The sequence below is a fragment of the Sebastes fasciatus genome, chromosome 19, assembly GCF_043250625.1.
Source record: "Sebastes fasciatus isolate fSebFas1 chromosome 19, fSebFas1.pri, whole genome shotgun sequence".
Classification (NCBI taxonomy): Eukaryota; Metazoa; Chordata; class Actinopteri; order Perciformes; family Sebastidae; genus Sebastes; species Sebastes fasciatus.
Genome location: NC_133813.1, coordinates 22,372,292 through 22,395,525, shown reverse-complemented (window position 1 = coordinate 22,395,525; position 23,234 = coordinate 22,372,292). Strand labels below are relative to the sequence as shown.

The 23,234-nt window shown below is 41.5% G+C and overlaps 1 protein-coding gene across 2 annotated transcripts; it reads left to right on the top strand.

Moving 5' to 3' along the window:
* Positions 1–3,361: 3,361 nt before the first annotated feature.
* Positions 3,362–21,599, top strand: arvcfa (ARVCF delta catenin family member a). Of its 2 annotated transcripts, XM_074618004.1 has the most exons (16): positions 3,362–3,872; positions 7,373–7,549; positions 9,568–10,175; positions 11,575–12,053; positions 12,142–12,325; positions 12,422–12,539; positions 13,031–13,199; positions 14,703–14,720; positions 14,846–14,917; positions 15,813–15,940; positions 17,243–17,393; positions 17,474–17,666; positions 18,036–18,147; positions 18,563–18,650; positions 20,377–20,453; positions 20,666–21,599. In XM_074618004.1, the coding sequence occupies exons 1-16, from the start codon at positions 3,852–3,854 to the stop codon at positions 20,756–20,758; spliced, it is 2,688 nt and encodes an 895-aa protein (XP_074474105.1). In that variant the 5' UTR covers positions 3,362–3,851; the 3' UTR covers positions 20,759–21,599. The 2 variants fall into 2 exon arrangements, with proteins under 2 accessions (XP_074474105.1, XP_074474106.1); XM_074618005.1 differs by lacking the exon at positions 14,846–14,917.
* The last annotated feature ends 1,635 nt before the right edge of the window (positions 21,600–23,234 follow it).

Sequence of the window (23,234 nt, the reverse complement as noted above, 5' to 3'; positions counted from 1 at the left end):
TTTTTCACAATTTTCTGCCATTTATAGAGCAAACAACTAATCGATAATATAATCGACAGATTAAACGACAATGAAAAGAATTGTTAGTTACAGCCCCACAATATATACCTTACCTTATTACAGCAGCATACAGCTAGCAGGAAGCCGGCTGAACCGGATATGTCATATGAGCGTGCAGGGTGGTTCATTATACTAAGGAAAATAACTCTGGATTTGGCATTTTAAAACTTTTAGGATCCACTGATTTACAGACCTCTCTTTTCCAATTTAAGTCTTTGGGGAAAATACTTTTAGGGCCCAATAGCATCACGTGACAGACATGGAAGTTGTAATTGCATGGTTGGCCCTTTTGTCAATTTGGTTTCAAAGCCTGGTGCTCTTCCTGTCAGCTTGGTCTGGAAATGCTGCGTCTAGAACTAGACTCACCGGCTCTACAGGTCGATGATATTGAGGACAAATTTTTGAGTTGGCTTTTTCACAGAACGATTCAATTGTTTGTTAAATGTCCCCTTTGTTTACCCGCCACCGTGGCTGGTCGGTTGATGATCAAATTCACCCAATTACCTTGCACGGCAGCTTGATTCTTGCTATGTCACAAGATCACGCGGAAATTGCGGGATTGCGCATCACATGAAAATCCATCTTCTCATTTGTTAAAGTTAAAATGCGTTTGTGTCTGGCAAGCCAGAACACGGACCAATCAGCATCCTGTGAAGAGCTACTTGCAGCTATGGGCGTGGCTTAGGTGTGCGTGAGGTGACAAGGAGTGGCGACTGTTCATTCTAAACAACAATGGCGGCTCGGTATTATCAGAACTGGAGTGTATTTCTTCATTCTTCATTGAAAGCTTTTCGATAGAAAATATGTTTTCGCTCTTCTCCCGACTGGCTTCGGCATGAGTTTGATTGACAGATGGTTCATCCAATCACCTGTCAAGTATTTTTCAGGTTATGGTGGTACCCCGTTGTAGCGAGTGACGGAGAATAGTATGGAACCAAGACAAAATTGACAGAAGGGCGGGACTCAGAGAAAAATTCGCAATTACGAATCTATCTGCTGCTTCAGCACCACGGACAGCGCCATGGATTTGTCAATACACAGCACGGTGACGCTCCTGATATTTCAGAGCCATGGTCGGGGGACATAGATTCTCACATGCACAAACCTCAGTCCAAGGTTATTTTTTTTCTCTGGGCCAGCTTTTTTCAATTGTTCCCAATGAGGAGAGAGCGTATGCGGCTGCCTAGAGAAAAAGCGCTGCACCCAGCGGTTTCTTTTTCTCAGAGCGCTCTTATATGCGGCCTCTCTGAGCACTTCTAGTTGGAAATCTTGGAACTTTTCAGGGAGGCGCTGGTGTTGTCACTTTTACTTCTTTTGTAATATTAGATGGAGCGGCAGCACTCTTTTGCGCCCTGCTAGAGCTTTTCTGCAGAGAGGAACGCTATATGGACACACTAATGCCCTGAAGCATCAATGAGTCAGGCAGACTAAACTAACATAACACATTCAACTAAACAACCCCTCTGCCCCTGCAATCTCTCTGCTACTAGGGGATATGGGGGGGCATGCATTTTGGTCATTTTGCTAACAAGGGGGATAGCATCCCCACTCAAATTGCCTACTGGACATACAGACAGACAGACTCCTTCCATTTTAGTTAAATGTCATCGATTGTAACATCCACACAAGATTTAATAGGTAGCAACTCACATTTGGTTTAAGTGTTGTGTCATCTGCAAGCTGGCTCCTAATAATGCTTGTATTTGTGATAGAGATGTTCATGATGTTGCTGTTTTAAATCTATATTTTGGAAGAGTTTGTGTTGAGGATAAAGCCAACTATCAGGGGACCAGACATCCTTCTCTTTTTCTTTTTAAATATATTTGTATTTCTTCATGTCTGCATTGGATAGCTTTGTTCGTGTTTCCCCCTGTGTTTCGAGTAGTTTAGTGAAAAAAATCCTTCATCAGAATATCAAGCAGTTTAAAAAAAATGCCTAGTGTGTTGAAGCTCGTCTGGTGTCTGTCAGTGACCGAAAAAAAAATTAAGACACTTAATGTTTGTATTTTCCATTTGATGGAACTTTGAGTGTGGAGATGGAGCGGTGGGAGAGCAGCGAACAGCAGTAATAACTTCTGGAACAAATGGATCCGTGTTCGCATGTCAGTAAATCTTTCTAATGTGAAAACATGCTGTTTCATGGATGTTGCTTTGATTTCACTACGGAAGGATCAAAGATTTGTTTTCTATTAAAGGAGTTGTCTCAAACGTTATCTCTTCAGTTTGAGGGAGCTTTTAAACCGATTCACTAATGAGTTGTATCACTTATTTCGAGGAATTCAAGGCTCTTTTTAAGTGTTACTTCTCCGGTTTATGTTGCTACTGTACTGATGTGTATATTCTGAATTATGTTACCAAGGATATTGTTCACTTTAGGATACCTAAAGTGAACAATATCACCAACAAGGGATAACATAAAATGAAAATGAAAAAGGCTGACTGAGCCAAGGGGGTTTAATGAAACAGACCTTAAAAATGCAATGATGTTAGCTTCAAGAATGACAAACTGCAGTCTATTAGCAAAGTTTAGAGACAAACCGAGATGAAAGAAATACCGCAGAGGCCAATGAGGATTTCTAAAAGCTCCAGGATCAATGATATTGCTCTTAAATCAATAAGAAAGACAGCTGATGGAGAGCGCTGGTCTGTGGATGATAGCAGATCATTTCTTTTTTACTTGGATTATTGCTCAGTCTCCATGCAAGTGGTCTGACGGCAAATTGGAAGGTGTCCTGTTTTTTTTAAATTGAGAAAGCAAGGACTCCCATCATGATCTAGTGTTTTTTTTAGTCGAGTGGATTTTGTCTCAGTTCATGTGATTAGTTCAGACCACTTCAGCTGATAGACTCCTTTTAAAAATGATGTAATACCTGTGCTACATCGAAAAAGAGCTAACCAAAAAACCAACCACAATGAGAAAATTGATGGTGACGACATCTAAAAAAACAGGTGGAGCACCTATCAATCCTTCTTTAGTTTCATTTCTATGCTTGAACCAAATAACAAAGCGTTGAGGAGGTGCTGTAAGAAGATTCGTGGGCAGACGTGGATGGGTGGTGAAAAAGGGGGTTTGATTGCTTTGGTACAGTTTGCAGAACAAAGCTGGTTCAGTATGGAGTGTGTCTCTCTCTGTCTGCTGCTGCATACAGTGTTTATGCACCTTCCCATCCCATCCCATCTCCCCTTTATTATGCTGCACATGGGTGACATAGGACCGAACTAGTGCGGGCTGCTCCAGCTGCATCTGCTTGTGAGCCCACGGGGAATGGTTTGTGTGTGTGTGTGTGTGCTTTCATGTGCATGTGTGTACTCTGCCTGCGCACCAAAGCTGCCAGAAAATATGGGTAGAGCACATGATTGCAGGGCTCCGCACTTACCTAAGCCATTCACAGGCTCAGCATCACACAGTTGATTCAGCACCTTGCTAATAGCGCACACATTAACTGCAGTACAGATCAGAGGAGGAGTGCAGTAATGAGAGAGAGAGAACCGGCGTTTATTGCTTCTCAGTGTATGCGTGTGTGTCTGTGTTGAGCAAATGTGTGCACGGTGCGTCTAGTGTGTGTTTGCGAGAGAAAGAGAAATAGAGGGAGGGACGGAGAGAGGAAGGGAGAGAGGGAGAAAGCGGACGTGTGTTAGTGAGAGCTTGGGAGGAAAGGATGGCTGCTCATGTTTGAACTGCCTCAAATGCTCAAAGGGAGAGTCAAGGCAAAAATTCAGCAGAGAAACAGACGTCTCACTGGGGGACGCATCTTGTTCATCATTTGTGGGGAAGCAGAGAAGATTTGGAAATGCCTGCTGAAGTGAAAGAGGTAAGTGTGTGCTGGAATGGCTCTATTTGCTCTGTACCCTCCCTCTTTTTTTTGCCTATCAGAGGTTTTTTTTTCTTCCTGCAGAGAACTGTAGCCCCTCTGCCTCTGTCATGATGAATGAAGGAGGCATCAGTCGCTTCACCTCCTCGCCTCTCACTGCTGTTCGGTGCAGTCTCCTTGTGTGCATGGGGGACATGATGCTAACATCTTCATCAAGTGTGTGTGTGCGCGTGTGTGTGTGTGTGCACGCGCATGGCTGCGCATGTGTGCAAATGCATAGGCAAGCTTATAATGTTTGATTGCATTATGAGGGGAGGTTGTCCCTTCGGGGTGGGGGGGGGAATGCTGCACACACTCTGGGAAGTGTGTTGCCATGATGTATCAGAGAGACATTAAATCTGACCATGCAGCATTTAACTATTTGAGGATCAGAGCAGTGAAAAAGAGGCTTCAAATGGAAACTTTGAGAATGAATGGCTCTTCCTTTCTTTTTTTTTTTTGGAGCTGTCATTTTCAATCTTCGTTTTCTCTAAATAGACCCTGTCTGGTTGAATTACGACTAAACAAGATGTATTGCATAATGGACAGGAAACGAGAAGAATCTTTTTTTTAATGCCTGGGTCATTTTCAGTGCCATTTTGATTCACAATTCTGTAGACTAACAGCAACAAATATGAGCATCACTGATTCAACAGATAGTGAAGGGCAGATGAGTTGTGACAAAGTTGTGACTAATGTCTTCTGACATCAGTGGGCTGATGTCATGCTTTATTATCCAGCGGAAGCATTACTCGCTCAATCCCACAGTTTGATAAAGACAAAGTGCCTGTTAAAGCTGATTTATTCTAAGTTTGATCATTACAAAACGACTCTGCCACACTGATTCAATCACAATCGAGAGGGCTCATTTCTCAAATCATCTTTTTCTTTCTGAAATGACAAGTTTGAAGCATGGCTTGTGCCTTGTCGTGCCCTTGAGCTGGTCACCAAAATGTGAACTCACTCAGCATTAGATCAGACTCTGTGTCTCCCAAAATAATACCCCGGCTGCAGCTGGCCTCGATACCGAGAGTTGACGGGAACAAGATGCTAATCATGTCCTTCTGTCTCCTGCATCGCTGCACCTAACATATATACCATACTTTTTTTTTTTTTTTTTTTTTAAAGCTGCAAGTCAGATTCAGAGTCGTCATCTCGACCTATTTGGCTCTGTGAACACACTTAGTTAGTGATGGTGCAGTGAGTTATTTAAATGAGCTTTGACTCACAGCGGCCTGGCCTTCCCTGGAGCTCGAATCAGACAGGGACAGCACACAGGCCCCTGTCCAGCCTATTATCCTCCTCCAAACCCTTAATCAAGCTGTCTGTAGACAACAGTAGTACCCCGTCTCTCTTTTGGCCTGGCGTTTCATTTAGCGCTGCCTAACAATATCCAATCAACCTACCCCCGGAGGTGTTCAAGCCAGGATCATCTCCCCGCTGACAATTTCTCCTGTTGTGACCCCTTTCATCTCCTCGTCCCTCCGACACATTTTGTTCACGGATCTGAGGAGCTCTTGTGTTTGGTGAGGTGTTTGAAAAGCGAATCAAGCCCTCTCCCTCCACATTCAGTCATCTGCTCACTGCAGCCTGATTTAATGCAGTGGAGTTGAGTTCTCAGCACTCGTTCGGTTTAATGCCGCAGCCTCAGAAGGAAGAGTTTGGGGGAAATTTAACAGCTTATTTGTTGTTTTTTTTAAAATCTCTTTTAAAGTGCATCATTCGGCATATTGTGTCTGTGCTATTGAGTGATAAATATCAGTTGAGATTTTAAGCATTTGTGTCATATTTCTTAAAAAGAATGTTGGTTTAGAGAGGGAATAAGCAATTCAAAATGGGTTATAAATGATGCAGTGGAATTGATTTTTCTTTTAATTGTACTCTCTAATGTTTTGATGGGTTGTTTGCGTTATTGTTTGCCCTAGATTCTATAGAAATTCAGCTGCTGCAATCAGAAGGGCCTCAAGATGCATCAGATAATCGGATATTGATTGAGATCATTAGAGCAGCGGAGCAAATTTTTGTAGACACGCCGAAATTAGTGTGAAGTTTGTTAGAAAATCAGCATAAAACGTGTTTACAGTCAAATACTGCCTCCAGTTCTTTCCCCAGACCAAGATACTGAATAATTAATCCACTCTGGTTGATGAAACCCATTTTGTTGCAAAGAATTTAAGTTCTACTTGAAATAAACAAGTGGAAATTACACAGAAATATCCACATGTTGTACCAGAGCAGCAGCTGGGTTATTGATTCAAGCATCAGTGGTATAGTAATACCAACTAACTTAAATGACAATAACTTAATGCTCACATTCACTCCCATTACAATCTTTTTTATACATGCTTATATAACACAATGGGGAACGTCAACATCTGTTTAGAGGGATTTAAGCATAAAAATATGTCTATGAAATGGACAGTTTTTGCTTGGATATTTGGACATTTTAGCCACAGATAAAGATGCTTCTATTGTTTGTATTGTTTCATCTCATGTGTGATGTTCCCACCAGTCGAGTTGACCTACTAAACTGCAACTGAGAAGCCCAGTGCAGATGCATACTTCTGATACACACTAAACAAACACAAACAATACAGTACAACAAACACACGAAACACTATTTATTATTACCAGACAGACACTACATTGTCTGGGTCTACTTTTTGCTACTTCTTCTTTCGTCTGATCTGGGAAAGCCTCCCTGTCTGTCAGTATTTGTACACATCAAAAGAAGTAAATCTGCTCCCTGAATTGGCCAGTGGTGAATTCAAACAGGAATTAAGCCTGACAGTCCAGGAATTGCCTATAATGGCTAAAATAATGAAAGAACCCAATCATGCACGCACACGTCAAATGATTCTGATATGTCAGGGACTTGTTGTTATGCCAATAACAGGAATTATTACCTGATAGAGATAAGCTAACTGATATATCCTGATGCATCCTCATCTGCACACAAGGATATGACACCAGAGAAACCCCACTTAATGAAATAAGTGGTAAATGGCATCCTTTGTTATATCTGTCTGTAGATCCCTGGCTCTGCACCAGCTCGAGTATTGTTGTCCTATGGACGGATTGCTCAATTAGATTACAGCTCAACAAATAGCTTAAATGCCGAAGAAAATGTCTCTGATTTTCCAGACATATATTAGTCTAATTTAAAAATGAGTGTGCATATTGGCATTTTTCAGCGTGAATTCAACAGATCATGTTTCAAATTATACAAATTATATGGTAATGGATTGGAAATGAGATGTGCTCTCTTTGCTCACAACCCTTCATCAACGCCGCGGCTCCCTTATCATGTGAAGACAGCTTTAATGACATGGTGTTTTCTACCCTGTAATCATTTCCCTGGTTGTGTATAATGTAAACATTATGTACATAATATACACACATATGATGCTGATCAGCGACAGCGCCTGCCTTGCTCTTTTTTCTCTGTGTGTGTGATTTAGGAGCAGAGCTCAGAGGGGCCTCCTCCACTATCTTTGTCCCAGGAGGCTAAAGAGACGACTCTGGAGAACCCGTCCGCCAATGACGAACTGGACACGCCCACCTCCATCGCCTCGGTGATGACCTCGACCAATGAGAGCTCCACGGAGACAGACACCCCGCAGCAGACAGACACTGAGGTGCACGACTTGTTCACACTTTTGTTTGCTTTTGTTTTTGTCACCACCTACTGACTTCCTACGGTTGGCAAAGACCACAGAGTCAAAAAGTTTAAAGGGCCACTAAAGAAAACTTTTCTGACCATGACAATAATAATGTAACTAAATTTGGCATGTTTGACATCATTTAAAAAAAAAAAAGTTTTTTTACTCTTTACTGTTTTTTATTTATTTATTTATTCAGTTATACTTGACCTTTAAGAGCAATTTGTCACTTCTGTGACACCATAAATTTTCTTGAAACTTCCAACATTTTATCTTTACTTCCTTTTATTCATTATCACCAAAATGCATTGTAAAGGGCCAGTGTGTAGCATTTAGGTGGATCTATTGGCAGAAATGGAATATCATATTACTTATTTATATTTTTCTTTAGTGTATAATCACCTGAAAATAAGAATAGTTATGTTTTCATTGACTTAGAATGAGCTGTTTATATCTACATATGGAGTGGTGTTACCGGTGTTATACGGTGGTCGGGCACACACCGATTACGTTATGTACCCACCGCCCCCACCGTCGTGTTTTTTACAGAAATAAAACCCATTAGGTTCATTTTTGGACTATTTTCGGATGATGGACGCTACACACTTAAAGTGAAAGTGTCTGCTCCGTATGGAGACTCAGCACAGAGTAGCAGGAGTCAGATTTCACACACACGGGACGAGAGAGAGTTGACAGACAAGATGATGGAGGAGGATTTGGCGTTGAAGCGAAAAGCAAAAGCACCTATTCGGCAATATTTCACATTTAAACCCAATGCTATAGGGGTACCATAACGTTAATGAGGTAATCACCGTGCGGAGGACGGAATGATCACAGCTGGTGTGCGCGCAGCGTTGAGTGGAAACCTGCGGCCCCGCAGGGAAAGCTCGACCTGAGAGGCCAGACACACAGCCACCCAACGTTAAAGATCAAAGTATAAAGCACGCTACACATACTGATCACATCATCTTTTCTTGTAAAATGTTTGGAGTAAACGGTAACACCGGTGTTGTCACAAGTTAAATAACCGGTGGGAAAATTTCTTGACCGTCACATGCATCCTTAAACGCCATGTTTCTACAGTCGGCCAGAACGGACAAACTGGTTCTAGATTCGGCAATTCACGTTCTTGCGTCTGCCACCGTAGTTCTCTTACACGCTTGGCACATGGGAGAAGTTTCAGTTGGTTTTAATTTGCAACCTCACCCCTAGATGTCGCCAAATCCTACACACTGGCTTTTTAAGAAATATAAAAATGTACCGTATGCATCCTAAAGGAAATACTCCAAAAATTCACAACACACACACAAAAAGCAATCCCTTTTACCTGAGGTACCTCGTATAAGTCTGGTCTCAGACGGGCTACAACACTGAGTTCCAATTACACTGACAGACAGAGAAAGAATTTGCCCTCTGGTACAACGATAATATGAAACTTAATGCAATTATGTTCTGTCTCATTGAGTTGCTACATATTTAGATGTTTTTGTGCTTCAAATAATTTAGCTCACACTCTGCAAGGAAATAGTGAAAACCAAATCCCAACCAGACAATTAAATTTCCTGCAATGTAGCCTGCTTCTAAACAGTGGCTGGATCTCAAGTCGTTTCATCAGAGTCCAATCTAAACTCATTTTCAACAAGAGGAATTCATTATTGTTTGGCAGGAAAGAAGAATTCATTATTTACTGGTGGCTCAAAAAGCCAGGGAAGTGCTGGAATGATGATGATTGATCATCGCCACATGAGAAAACTGGGGTGGGCTGTACAGTTTAAATGCTAATTAAACACACACTGAATGTTAACAGACACATTTTTGGTCTATTTCAAGTGAATTAAGAGCAAATAGTTCCTGCTCTGACTGTAAACACACCAATTTGGTGGCATTTAATGGGAGAGAAGAAACCTGAGAGCTTTCAGCCAAATGGGAGTTTAAAGAGATTTTGATTCGATTTTTGTAGAGATAATAGTTGTGGTGCGTCAATCCTTGTATAGGAGTCCAAGGCCGTGGAACAAGAGGGCGAACAGGCCCCCAGTGAGACCCAAGAAGCCTCAGAGACACAGCAGGAGACACCAGACACACCTGATCTCACATCGACTCCAGAGGTTCAAGATAACACTCCTATTGAGCAACCTACTCCTGAAGCAAACCTTGAACCCATTGAGCCCGTTACACCGACCACACCGACCAGCAGCACCACCACAGCGCCCTCACAACCTCAGGCGGCGCAGCAGTCCGAGGAGCCTCGGCCAGTGAACCCAGACAGGCAGAGCAGAGTGTATACCCTCCCTGACAGCTACAGAGGCATCGGGGGTGACTTGTGTCCAGGGTATGGAAGCCTGTCCCGCACCACCCTCCACGGCTACTGGCCCGCCAAGAACTTCCAGCCCGGGGCCCACTACACCTTACCCTTCCTCCGGGACAGCTACGCTCCGGCAGGCCTCAGCAGCCAGGCAGAGGAGGACGGCGTCACCGAACGGGGAGAGAACCCTCTGGACATGAAGACCGACCACCCAGCTGGCAATTACCCAACACTGGGGGGAATCCACCAGTTCAGGCCGATCACCACCATGGAGCTCCTCAGGGAGCCCTCAAGAACCAGGTGAGAGGACGGTACATTAGATCAAGCTTTATTGATCCCGCGGGGGAGACTGTGTAAATGGGTTTCAAGTACGTTTGTGGTTTCCATGGTACCTCGATGTAGGGTCAATTATAGATCAGTCCCCCACATGCATTTAGCCACTTCGACAGAGCCATGGGAAAATAAATCGGCAAAATGTGTGTTGCTTTGTCTATAAAGTACACTAAAAAAGTCGGTCTGTTTATTTAAGGCCAATCTTTGATCCCATTTAACATTTTAGGTCAGAAAGCAGGTAAAGGATATAGTCTGTGTCACTGGAATATCAATAAAGTCCCTGATAATGAGATCACCTTTAACCAAGGCTGCTAGACTGCCAATAGAGAGTCACCTTTGACATCAATAGAATCAGTACAGTTTAGTTTTTATAACAGGAAAACACTGTTACAACAAATATTATATCTAAATAAAGTAAATGTGACCAAATGCCTTGACACAACCCAATTTAACTATATGGCGAACCTCTATACCTAGTTAGTTATATTTGACACAAAATAACTTATTCATGTCAGAGATATGATGTGAAATAAAAAACAGAAAAATATGAAGAAAGAGAAGGAGTTTAAATGTGTAGTGCCGTATACTCTCACAGGAGGGCTGCAGTAGTAACAATGTACAAATCAACACTCCGGCTAATTTAATCGCAGAGCACCTGCTGTGAAATTTATATATCAAACTTTGTGGCTGCACAGAGACCCGGTAGTCGCCTCTGTCTCGGTCCTGTGAGTCAGCCTGGACAATAGAAAGACATATGGACAGCAGTTAAGTAGCAGCTGGTATCAATCAGGAATGGCAGCCAGCTGCAAAGTCGATAAATAAGGAGGTTTCACCTGTTATTGCCTGCCAGAAGCTTTTCCTTATCCCATATAAAGTGACAGAGCTGTTCACAAAAAATACAAGCAACTCACTTATGCTGTTAAACTCCCCGAAGCCCAGTCTATTAGACTAAGAGATGCCATTAAACCTGTTTCACTCAACCTGTTGATTATACAGTAAAAGGAATAGTTTGACATTTTGGGAAATACGCTTTTTCACTGTGTTGCCGATAATTAGAGGAGAAGATCGATACCACTCTCATATTTGTCTGTTAAATACAAGGCTACAACCCTTAATCTGGCTGATGTATAGATTGTAATTGATTCTTGACATTGACAGCTTTCTGAGTCTCTTGTTAGCATTGTTGCACTTGTTAGGGTGGGACAAACTACACCTTTATCAGATTTGTGACATAAATAAAATTCCAATCAAAGTTTCCAGAATAACTGAAAACATCTGTGCTTTAAACAATTCAAGACTGATGGTTGAGTATTTGTTGTCCTGATCCCAACATGCATGCATGCATGGCTTTTCTCGGTCTCCTCAGAGGTGGTTATGACGACGCCTTCATGGCCCAGCTGGAGGGGAACCTGAATCCTTTCTTCCAGGCCATGTGCCGAGCGCAGACCCTGCAGTTCCCCCACAAGCGCAGCAGCATGGTCAGCCTGGACAGCATCCGCAGAGACCCGCGCTGGAGAGACCCCAACCTGCACGAGGTGATCTCCATGCTCAGCCACCCGATGGACCCGGTCAAGTCCAACGCCGCCGCCTACTTGCAGCACCTGTGCTATGAGAACGACCGCATCAAGCAGGAGGTGCGCCAGCTTAACGGGGTGCCAATCTTGGTGGAGCTATTGGACCACCCTAAGCCCGAGGTCCACCGCAAGGCCTGTGGCGCTCTGCGCAACATATCCTACGGAAAAGACCACAACAACAAAATGGCCATCAAGAACTGTGATGGCATCCAAGCTTTAGTCCGACTAATGAGGAAGTCAAGCAGCATGGAGGTCAAAGAGTTAGTCACAGGTACAGCTCAATTCCTCACTATTCCTGGACTCATTACCTGCGATCCTTCATTTTTATCTCTGCAGAATTTATATTCTTTCCTTTGCAGGCACTCTGTGGAACCTCTCCTCACATGAGCCGCTGAAGATGTTGGTTATCAACAACGGGCTTCAAACACTGACTGATGAGATCATCATCCCGCACTCAGGCTGGAGGAGAGACTCAGCCGAGCCCTCCAAACTGCTGAGTGCCGAGTGGACCACAGTCTTCAAGAACACCTCCGGATGTCTGAGGTAACCTTTTGCTTCTGTCGTTGAACAAATGACAACAAAAGCTGACTTGCGACGGAGCGAGTTCTCGCAGCTTTGCTAACAAGGTTGTTTCTGCAGGAACGTCAGCTCAGATGGGGCGGAGGCTCGACAGAGGTTGAGGGAGTGTGAGGGGCTGGTGGACGCCCTCCTTCATGCCCTTCACTCAGCTGTTCTCAACAAGGACACTGATAATAAGGTCGCTGAAAAAATTATGTTATACAAAACCTTGCACCCATTAGGCAAAATATACAAAATTGCTGGTTCATGGCTATTATAGTCATTTTGGTAATGAAATGCTATGTTGTATTAGAAGGTTTTTTATCAAAAGGCACAGTCAAGTGAGTTATTTTCCTGAAATAGTCAATTACTCTCCATTATGTATCCTCTTCTAACTGAATCCACTGAGACTTGTGTCTCATACTTCACTGATTTGGCATCAAATTTAAGTTAATAGCTTGTACATTACTGAATTTAATGCAAGTCAGCAAAAAAATCTAAGTATGGATAGGGTTGTCCAAAGTCTGTGACATTTCCTCCCAATTTAAATTTTGATATAAAATCAATACATTTGATTCTAAAAAGGGAACTAGAATCAGTCAGTGTAAACACCTGTATGACTCCTTCTGATGTAAAGCTTTCTGCACAGCATCTTTAATTGAAATCTTTGTGTAATTGTCGTCCATTCAGTCAGTGGAGAACTGCGTGTGCATCCTGCGAAACCTGTCATATCACGTTCACAAAGAGATACCAGGAGCGGAGCGATTTCAGGAGCCTCATGCCAATCATCTGATGAGATCAGTGGGGCACCAGAAGAAGAAGAATGAGCCTGACTGTTTTGGAGGGAAAAGACCCAAAGGTTTGTAGGCCATCATACATGATGACATCATAATAATCCTTACTGGTTGTATTATTTCAGTTTGAGTTCCTCTGACTGAAAACATAGATTTATTTTTCAACTATATCATTCCATTTCTCAGGTTGATCAATTTGATCACTGCCAAATCTTGGTTGCGTCCGAAATTCCATACTAACATGCTATTTAGTACGCTAAAACAGTATTTTAACAGTATTTTGTTTGTATGATATGATATATAGTATGTAACAATAGTACGCAAATATGAAAATGAAATGTAATAAATGAAATATTACAGTATTCAAAGGCTGGAAACTACGGCGGCATAGATATCCCACAATGCAATGCGGTAGTGACGACAACGTTCATAACAGCTCTGTAACGTCAATAACGCTTCAATTTAAGTGCAAGTATAAGATTTCACTTTGCTAGGCGTAATATAGTTTTTTATATTAGTTTAGACTTTATGATTCTCACAAATCATCGTTTGGTCACATGAGGTTGGTTACCATGGTTACGCGTCTCCAACCGGCAAGGAGGCTCTCAGGAAGTGCCTATATAGATTACAGTTCAGTGCGTACTAAAAGATACATACTACTGTTTATTCACACATACAGATATTGGGTATTTGTGGCACAGTATGCGATTTCGGACACAGCCCTACGGTATCATTGTGTTTCTCAAATACAGAAGATAACAATTAACATCCCAAATTATGACTTTAATGTGCTGTATTTGAGATTCAAGTCCGATAGGGTCTTAAAATAGCATTTTATGCAGCTCAGACTTCTAAAACCGATGCACTGATATCTCTGATGTATGATATGCACTGAGTCATTTACATTTTATTTGTATTGTTTTATCCTTTGTTTATCTTCTTCCTCTCCTCCCATAGCACTGCGCATACATGTTTTAGTTCTCAATACAATCTGTTCATTTACTTTCAGCGTGTGTTTCGCTTCGAGCGAAGGTTTCACATTTCTTGCCCTTTTTTATGCCAATGAGAACCTGAATATTTCATAAACCTGCACATGCAGAAGCTGATGTTGCTCTGCAGGAGGAGTGCCATGTTCCAAATTTGAAAAAGCTTTTTTTACTTTGTTACATCAGTTATGTGATTTTTTTACACCATGTAACTGATGTAACAAGCAATAAGATTAACTGTGAAAAAATGTTCGGTAGTGATGCATAACCCAATGTAATCTGCATCACAGCTGATATACAGTAACGAATAGGCTGCGGCAGTTTGTGCTGCAGGACACAGCTTAATGGAGAAACAATCGGGTTAGAGTTAATTGTGATTTAAAGTTTTATGGCTTTTCACCACCGCTAACCTTTCAGCTAATTGCACGAAATTGACAAATGCCTCTCTGAGCCAAATATCAAGCTGATACTGTCAGTTCCCCCAGTGTCTCACCACACGGAGGAGCTCTGCGTTTTTCTGCTGCTGCATGATCTAATCTTTGACATTGTTCTTCCTTTTTCCCATCAAACTGTATTCATCAGAGGAGTGGTTCAATCAAGGTCAGTCCGCCCATCACTGCTGAATGTTTTCATGCTAGTAAAGAAATTGTGATTCAATACCACATTGAAGTTGCTGACATAATGAAAACCAGTGTTGTTTGCATGTATGTGTCTGTGATGTACAGGTTGGAAAAATGGATTAATGGACAGAAAATACGGTACATTGGATTTACCAAAACGTACAGAACAAATGAAAGGTATATACTGAACAAAATGTAAATATCAACTTCACATAAAACATTTTAAATCCAACACAAATACTGATTGTGGTACGACTCACAGCAGCATTTGGAAATACACATTAGGCTTATTACTAATAGATTAAAGGTACATACATTATCATATATCACCATCTTACAGCACTATAATCAAGCATCGGTACCTGCTTTCTGTGTTAAGTTATTTGCTTTGTATGCATGACGTTGGCATGGCCTGGAAGAGAAATCATTTAAATGCAAAGCCTTACTCCAGCACCTGCTCCACTTGAGGAGAGTTTCATTACTAAAACAAAATGACCCTCCAACTGAAAGACATTTTTATCTGGCAACATCTAGAGGAGGAACATTTCCTCTGGCAGGCACTGGAATTCGCTCAAGATACTGCCTGACACTGATATATCTTTATTTGCTACCGCTAAACTATCTTTACCTTTTTCTATAGCTGTGTGGCTGTTTTTAGCCATGAATGCATTTGGTTGTTTTTTTTAAATACTGTTGTGCTGAATACTGTATATGTGGATCCGGCTGCTGTTTGAACAGAGATCAAAGCTAGACTCATGCCTCCCACACTCCAGCCAGTGAATGCAAATCAGTTAGTATGACAACACATGTTACGGTCTCGGGGTTGCAGTCTCTGCTGGCTCAGTGCAAAAGAAAACCCTCTGCAGGAGTCTGACAGAGTTGTAATTTTCTTTCGCAGAGTTTAATTAAATTCATCAACATGTTTTTGTACTGGCCTGCCCACCTACTGACCATAAACTAACCTAGATAAAGGCAATTGTAGAACAATGCTGACATGATAAGAGCTCATTTAGTCACTGATAGCCACTGCTTCAAAGTCATCCTTGATGTTCTCTACCCCTTTCTGTTGAAGGCTTGGAGCTGCTATACCAGCCAGAGGTGGTTAGGCTCTACCTCTCTCTTCTCACTTGCAGCCACAACCACAACACCCTGGAGGCGGCCGCAGGGGCGCTGCAGAACCTCGCTGCAGGACACTGGGCTGTGAGTACATGGAATACTTCTAGTTCTTACACTCGTTAGACAGGGGTTGTGATTGTGGCGTCTTCCCCAAACATAAAAAATGTCCTCCATAAGGCTGCAAATTGGAGCATTAAACTTTAAATGAGTGTAGTTATCAAGTGACACTTTGTTGGCCCATTCTAAATACAAGTTAGATCGCCATGGCTGCTGTCATAATGTCCTTGTCCTTACACGTCGTCCGTGAAGCAGGTCCAGGATTTGTGTCTAGATGACATCATCACTATCACTCTCTCTGCTGTACAGTTTAAGGAGAGACTTAAAATGAGCTGTACCATAAATAAATAACAGGATCAATTCATTTTGGGGGGTGTGTTTACCTTCTAATTCTCCACGCCCACAGCTCGGCTGGTTTGGTTGTATCTCTGAGGCTGCATCAGTTTTCAAATGTGCAGAGGGAGGGAGATGTGAGGTTGATCATCTTAATCCAACTAGACTCTCTAGATTGACTTTGTATGATCAACAATCACTTTTACTGCTATGTAATAAGTGGATCCATAGGCCTGTCAAATAATGTGCTTTGCCAAGATATACTGCGCCATGAATGTCACTGTAATTTAAGATCAACTCTCAGGCTGCGCTCAGATTAAAGGAGTTTTAAAATCCTTCGATTTTGAGATCGAGTTGCATCATACACAAGAGCAAGTTATTCTTACTTATGGCGTTTTTTTATAGCGTACTTGTGGTGATATGAGTGGTTGCAACACATTCTTATCCCAACTCATCACATACTGACGCTTTGTCAGACCCCTCGGCGTCACATTTCGGTCGCAGTAAACACGTGCTTAATGTTGTGAATTAAACACTTGCTTAGGTTTAGGCAACAGCACCACTAGTTAGGTTTCCGGAAAGGACAACATGGTTGAGCTTAAAATTACCACGTATTTACAGTGAAAATGTGACTTGACTTTGTGAACACGGGACACGATTAACTGGTTGTAACTTGAAAGTGGAACGTAAAGCACAGCACACGAACAACGGTCTCCTGGATGAAAGCCCTGTGTTTGTTGGACTCATCCACCCATCCATCTGTTTACTGTTGCTGCAGATGGGTTCACATTGTAGTTAGTGGAACACCCGTTGCGTCTCTTACCCCCTTTTAAGGGTGCCTTGTGCGGTGGTATTGAACGCCGACGGCGTTAACAAAGTGTCGGTACTTGATGCCCTGGGAATGAGAACAGACTGGTAGTTTTATAAAGGTGTAGAAATTAGTGGGTAGTTGAGATGTCTCACAGATACAGCTATATTTTGTTTTTACTCTTGTAGTGGTCCAGCTACATCCGGGCCACAGTGAGAAAAGAGAAAGGGCTGCCTATCCTGGTGGAGCTGCTGCGCTCAGAGGCGGACAAAGTGGTGCGAGCTGTGGCTATTGCTCTTCGCAACCTGGCGATGGACAGAAGGAATAAAGACCTAATAGGTACAGGCTTACAACTCTCATCTGCCGTATACACACATGGCTCTACACCCGCACGCTAACTTTGTCTCTCTGTCACGAAGGGAGCTACGCTTTGAGGGACCTTGTCGGTAATCTGCCATGTGGGCAGCAGCACCCAGCGAAGAATCTTGAGGGTGATACGGTGGTGTCTATTCTGAACACCATCCATGAGATCATCACAGATAGCCCAGAGAACGCCCGAGCGCTCATACAGGGTCACGCAGTGCAGAAACTGGTGGCCATCAACAAGTCAAGGTACTTAAATTGCAAACTTTTACACTAATTTCTAAATATATACTGCATTCCAAACCAAACAATAAAAAGCAAAATTGGTCAAATAATAATAGTACAGCTTGCCAAACAGAAATCCAAAGTAAAAGTTTCAGATATTGTACTTTTTTCAAAATAAGATAAAAGAGATAGAAGAAACTGCTTTGGTATTTAAGTATTTGTTGCTACAGCTGCTGAATATCCGTTCCTTCAGACACAACCTTGATGCAAGGGCTCATGATATTATAAGCATCATATCCCAGGGCAATCAGAAATGGATGTTAATCATCAGGACAGTATTGTCTCAGAGCTGTCCTCTGTTGTTTACCACATTGTCTAATGATTTGCTGTCAGCCAATCATCACGGGAGACCAAGGCAGCTTCCCACGTGCTCCAGACAATATGGGCCTACAAGGACCTGCGAAACGCTCTGATCAAGGCTGGTTGGACCAAGGGCCACTTTAAGGTATTTGTTACTAATTCCTGGATGTGGCATGACTATACAAACCCCTTTATACCTGGCAGTAGTAAAGTGAGTCGACAAATAACATTCTGTCAAACATGAATGAGGAAAAAACAAAACAACATGCATTCAACTGTGAAATCTGTGTTTGATCTGAACCCAGAAAATCTTGTGCCCATCAGGCCGTAGGCCACTGAGCACCAGAACACAAAACACCCTTTTATGCAAGGTGTAAAAGGGATCAATACATTTAAGCTTATAGTCTCCTGTTGCATTCAAAACATGAAGACAACAGTCCAGGCAGTACATGTCATTCTAATCAAAACCAATGTAATACCCTTTTATGAAATTACAACAACAGGAAAGCATGAAATTCTGGTTGTCATCCAGTAGCGTAATCCCTTTTTGTCTTTCAAAGCCAACAACTACCGGAGTGACTAAAAAATCCAAGAGTGGAAAGCAAGGCAGCGATGACATCACCTTGCCTCTCATGGACAAAAACCAAGGTCAGCAAATCACTGCACGCGTTCCCTCCGCAAAATGTTATTAAACCATCATCTAAATGACAAAAGTGTCCTCTAGCTCAGCGAAGGAAAAACTGCTTTTAAACATGCTGCGGTTCCTTGTCATGTCAGGGACAATGAAATGGGCATTTGCAGTCCCAGACCATACTCTTCTGAAGCATAGCCTTAAACCAATGATGTGCTGCCAAGGTTATCAGTGCAGAGACTTGGCTTATTAGCCTGAGCAGGCTCTCCCAGAGGCAGGGCAGGCTCACGCATCACCAGTCACATTTCATTTAAACGCTGCTCCAAAGGGCACCAGCTTTCCCACGTCCAAGAGCGACCTCTAGCTTCCCACCACAACAGGGATCTTCTATTAATGCTTTTTTATGAATTATGAACATAACTTAAACACCCTTTGAAATATGAATTTGGGGGCAATAGGTTTAACTACTTTCAGGGAATTATTTCAATGCATTTGCCTGTTTCTCTCAGCGTGTTTCAGTCTAAATGTGAGGCTTTGCTGCTCTTTGGTGGCCGGCCTGTTGGTGTCGGGTTGATGAGCTCCTGCAGACAGCAGTGAAAGAAATAGCCTATTTTTAATGTTATTGTTTAACTGTGAAATGTTTCAGAAATTGGTCGAATAGACCTCATTTACACAGCACAGACTAAAGTTGAGCCACATTTATTGACTGAAAAGTTAGTTTTGTCAACCTCTGACTAAAAGCTGCGCAGCCAGGTTGTTCTTTACATTTAAAAAATATATATGTTTTAAGCAGCGTTAGCAGAATACACCTCATTTTAATTCTGAGTAAAATAACGTTATGTAACATAAGCCACATAGCATTTAGCTTCACTAGTTTACTGGTATGGTTAACGTTAGCTAGCATTAAAGCTGAAGTAGGCGAGATTGGTGCAGATATGATTACAAAGAGAGTTACTCTCCCCCACAGAAACACTGCTCCTGAACTGCCTGAAATGCCTTGCTTGAAGTCCTGACTTTTCTTCCATAACATGGTGATGTCACCAAGTAACACATTTGCCTAATAGCTGCCTAGTGGCTAGTTTGGCCCTCAAACAAAGCTGAGTCCGAAGAGTTAGGTTTGGTTGACCAATCACACCTGAGTGGGCAAGCTGACCAATTAGAGAGCAGACTGGGCTTTTCGGGAGGGGAGGGTGGGAGGGTCAAGGGCTCAAACGGAGCATTTCAGACAGAGGGGGAAAAAAGGTGCCGCAGCACAGCCGGTATGAGAAAAAGTAAAGTGTTTTTTGAACATTAAAGCATGTAAACATGTTCTAGTAGAAACCCAAAATACAAGTATGCACCTGAAAATGAGCATATTAGGGTCCTCTTTAACTACTGACATCTAGCTAACTGAAAGGTTCTAATAATGAACTTTTTTGTGGCAAAAGTTAATTTGATTTTGGGGATAGAACCCTGGGATTCCTTATTGAACTATTTAATGATGACAAATGATTGAACTCACAGTTTCCAAAAGCAGGCTACTTATGACAGGTGAGTGGTTGACCAAGGTTTCCATACAAACTGATTTACATCTGTTCTTTATCTCTCTCTCTCTCTCTCTCTCTCTCTCTCTCTCTCTCTCTCTCTCTCTCTCTCTCTCTCTCTCTCTCTCTCTCTCTCTCTCTCTCTCTCTCTCTCTCTCTCTCCAAGATTCATCTTTGCCATATTGTCTACTGCTAATATGATTATAATTCTCCCTTGCAGATGTATATTCCACTTTAGAGCCAAATGATAGAGTTGGAGATGGAAAAGGGCCTGTTGTGGAAAGAGACACTCTCCAGGTAATCTGCCATTTGAATGCAATGAGTTTGTTTACATTTTTTATATTTTACAGTATGTTTACGGACTTCATACATATTAAGGATAAGCAGAAATGGAAGCAGTTGTTTTACAGGATTTTGTTTAAAAGGATTACTTTCGCATGACTTTGTGACTGTCAGTGTTTTTCATGCAAATTGACTAACACCGTCTGTTTGCGTGTTTCTTTACCTAGGCGATAAGTGAGAGGAAACACTTCATCAGAGCTGGCAGGCCTGCAGTGGGCCTCATGGATAACAAACCTCCACCACTGGACTCCTGGGTGTAAACATGACAACACAGCCAGTTAAATCCCGTAGAGACACTTTCCATTGGTGAAATACGGATTTGTGCCATTCGCTCCATCCTTGTACAGACAGAGAAACCCGTTCAATTAAAAATAACTTCCTTTGTTTACAGGAAATAGTGTGCCAAACATTTACATGTATTTATTATGGAGGTTATTTGGCAAAAGATTTAATAGATTTTGTCATTTAGGACTGTATGCCTGAAACTCACGATGGATTATGTATGACATCTGAAATAGCCTAAATATGCAAACTGTGGTGAATCATGACTCCAAAGAATATATGACATGTACAATTTGAATTTTACTGCTACACAAGTATGAGATCATTTATAATACTTCTAGTTTGTCAAGCTTAAGGCCTAAAGTGACACGTGGATCTGTTGTCGTCCATCCCCATGGGTTCTGGGCTAAAGAAGATTCTGATATAAAATCATTTTAAAAATATTTTTGGTCAGTGTTTGAGATAATTAGGATTAGGGCTATCGTCGGCCTAGTCATTAAAAACATTTGGAATTAATCAGTTTATTCTTGACAAACCTGCCATCAGACTAGACTGTGCGGTCATTAGCGAATCCTCTATTCCATTTGTTTCATGATCGGCAAAATGGGATTGTAAATGTGTAACAAAGGACTGTTAATATTCTAAATGAAGGTATTTATATTGTAATATTTATTGTAATACCCATGTTATTAATTAAAGGTTATTGATGTGCATTAGCTAATACCGGTAAGTGATCCTACATTCTATACAACTCTGCTTTGCAGTGGTCCTTTTTGCATTGCGATGTTGAATGACAAATTAAAATAAATGATGTGCATAATTTCTCATTTTTATCTGTATTCTCTTTTTGTATTACAGACCGGATTTGAGGCCCTCTTCCATTTTATCAGTGGGTACGTGTCACATTAAAACAGCACCCACTTGCCAGTTAAACAACCCAACTTGCATGAGCTTGCTCTGAACAGGCTTAAATTAATACATAAAACAATTAAGTGTCCTTATTAGTTGTCCTTATCGGCAGTCACTTGTGGATATTCCTCTTTCAAATTTCTCTTCGTCTTTGACAAACTGAAAATGTTAAACATTCGTGTTGTCTGATGAATATGTGCTCACAGCCAGGGCTAATTTTTACAACTAGTCACACCACAGGATACAACAAAGTGGCTTAACCATAATTACAAGCACAACTATAAAGGTGAGTCATATTACGTTGAATGCCAGTTTGCAGAAATTGTCAGCTTAAAAAAACATTTCTGGCACTCACTACAATGACGTGCACGCTTTCAAACTACTCGTCTCACAGGGCTCCAAAAAGGCCACATCAGTCCCAAAGTGCAGGTGCATTAAAACACTGACTAATGTATTTAATTATTCAAGGGGAACAGTCTGGAAAACACGCTCAACTCTCAGCAGTTTCAAGCTGTAACTAACTGACTTTGTACAATAAGAGAGGTTTATTTATAATTTATTTGGCATGCAACCTCCTGTAATATGACCAAACTCTACAGTAGCTATTGCAATAGTGTTCAGATTTCTTCGTCTACCCCAGTATATGCCAGTTCTTTGGACAAATTACAATATTGCAATATACTGACATAAAACGGTTACGTAGAATCACAAACTGAAACATTGATTTTATGATTGAATATTTCACAATTCCAGCCGATTAGACTGTTATCAGGCCATTAAATAGGCGCTATCAATCGCTATAAGCACCATAGATGTGGGTCAATAGGGGCCTACTACACCCAGTAGTAGGTTTTATCATCTATTCACATGGTAGAACAGCGAAAGATAACACCTATTGGCCTGATAACAGTCAAACAGGGTGATAAATCACAGATTTTGGAAACAAAAGTGATTAAAACAATATTTGGTTTACAAATGCATAATCAATTACATTAAGATTACATGAATAACATATAAAAATTGAGAAAACAAAACACAAATAACCAATAAAATGAACAGTAAACATATACAGCAAATTCTAAATAAATATACAAATATTATATGTTCAAAAGGATAGGCAGAAGTAAACACTTATAAAAGGTCATACCCATTTCATAATGCATCTTACACTTGTAACATCTAGTGATTAATCATTTTTCTGTGATGATCCTGCTTTGATCACATTTACTCTCTATTTTAGACCAAATAATTATGTTTTTAGTATATTTCTATGTACACCCTCATATCTGCAGTAGCCATGGGGAGAGATTATGAACTCATGAACTTGAATGTTGCACACCGCCACTGAAAGGGCTGACATGTGTTGGCATTAGTCATGTTTCCTCCTGCAGGCTGCAGGGCTCACTTGCATAAGTGGTGGCATTTTAGATACACGCATGCAAAGTGGGTTCACATATCTATAGCTTCGGGTCATGTCATGATGTGTCTCATACACATTAATGAATGGCTGAAATGTCTTCTGTTGTAGTGATATTTGTTTTAAGT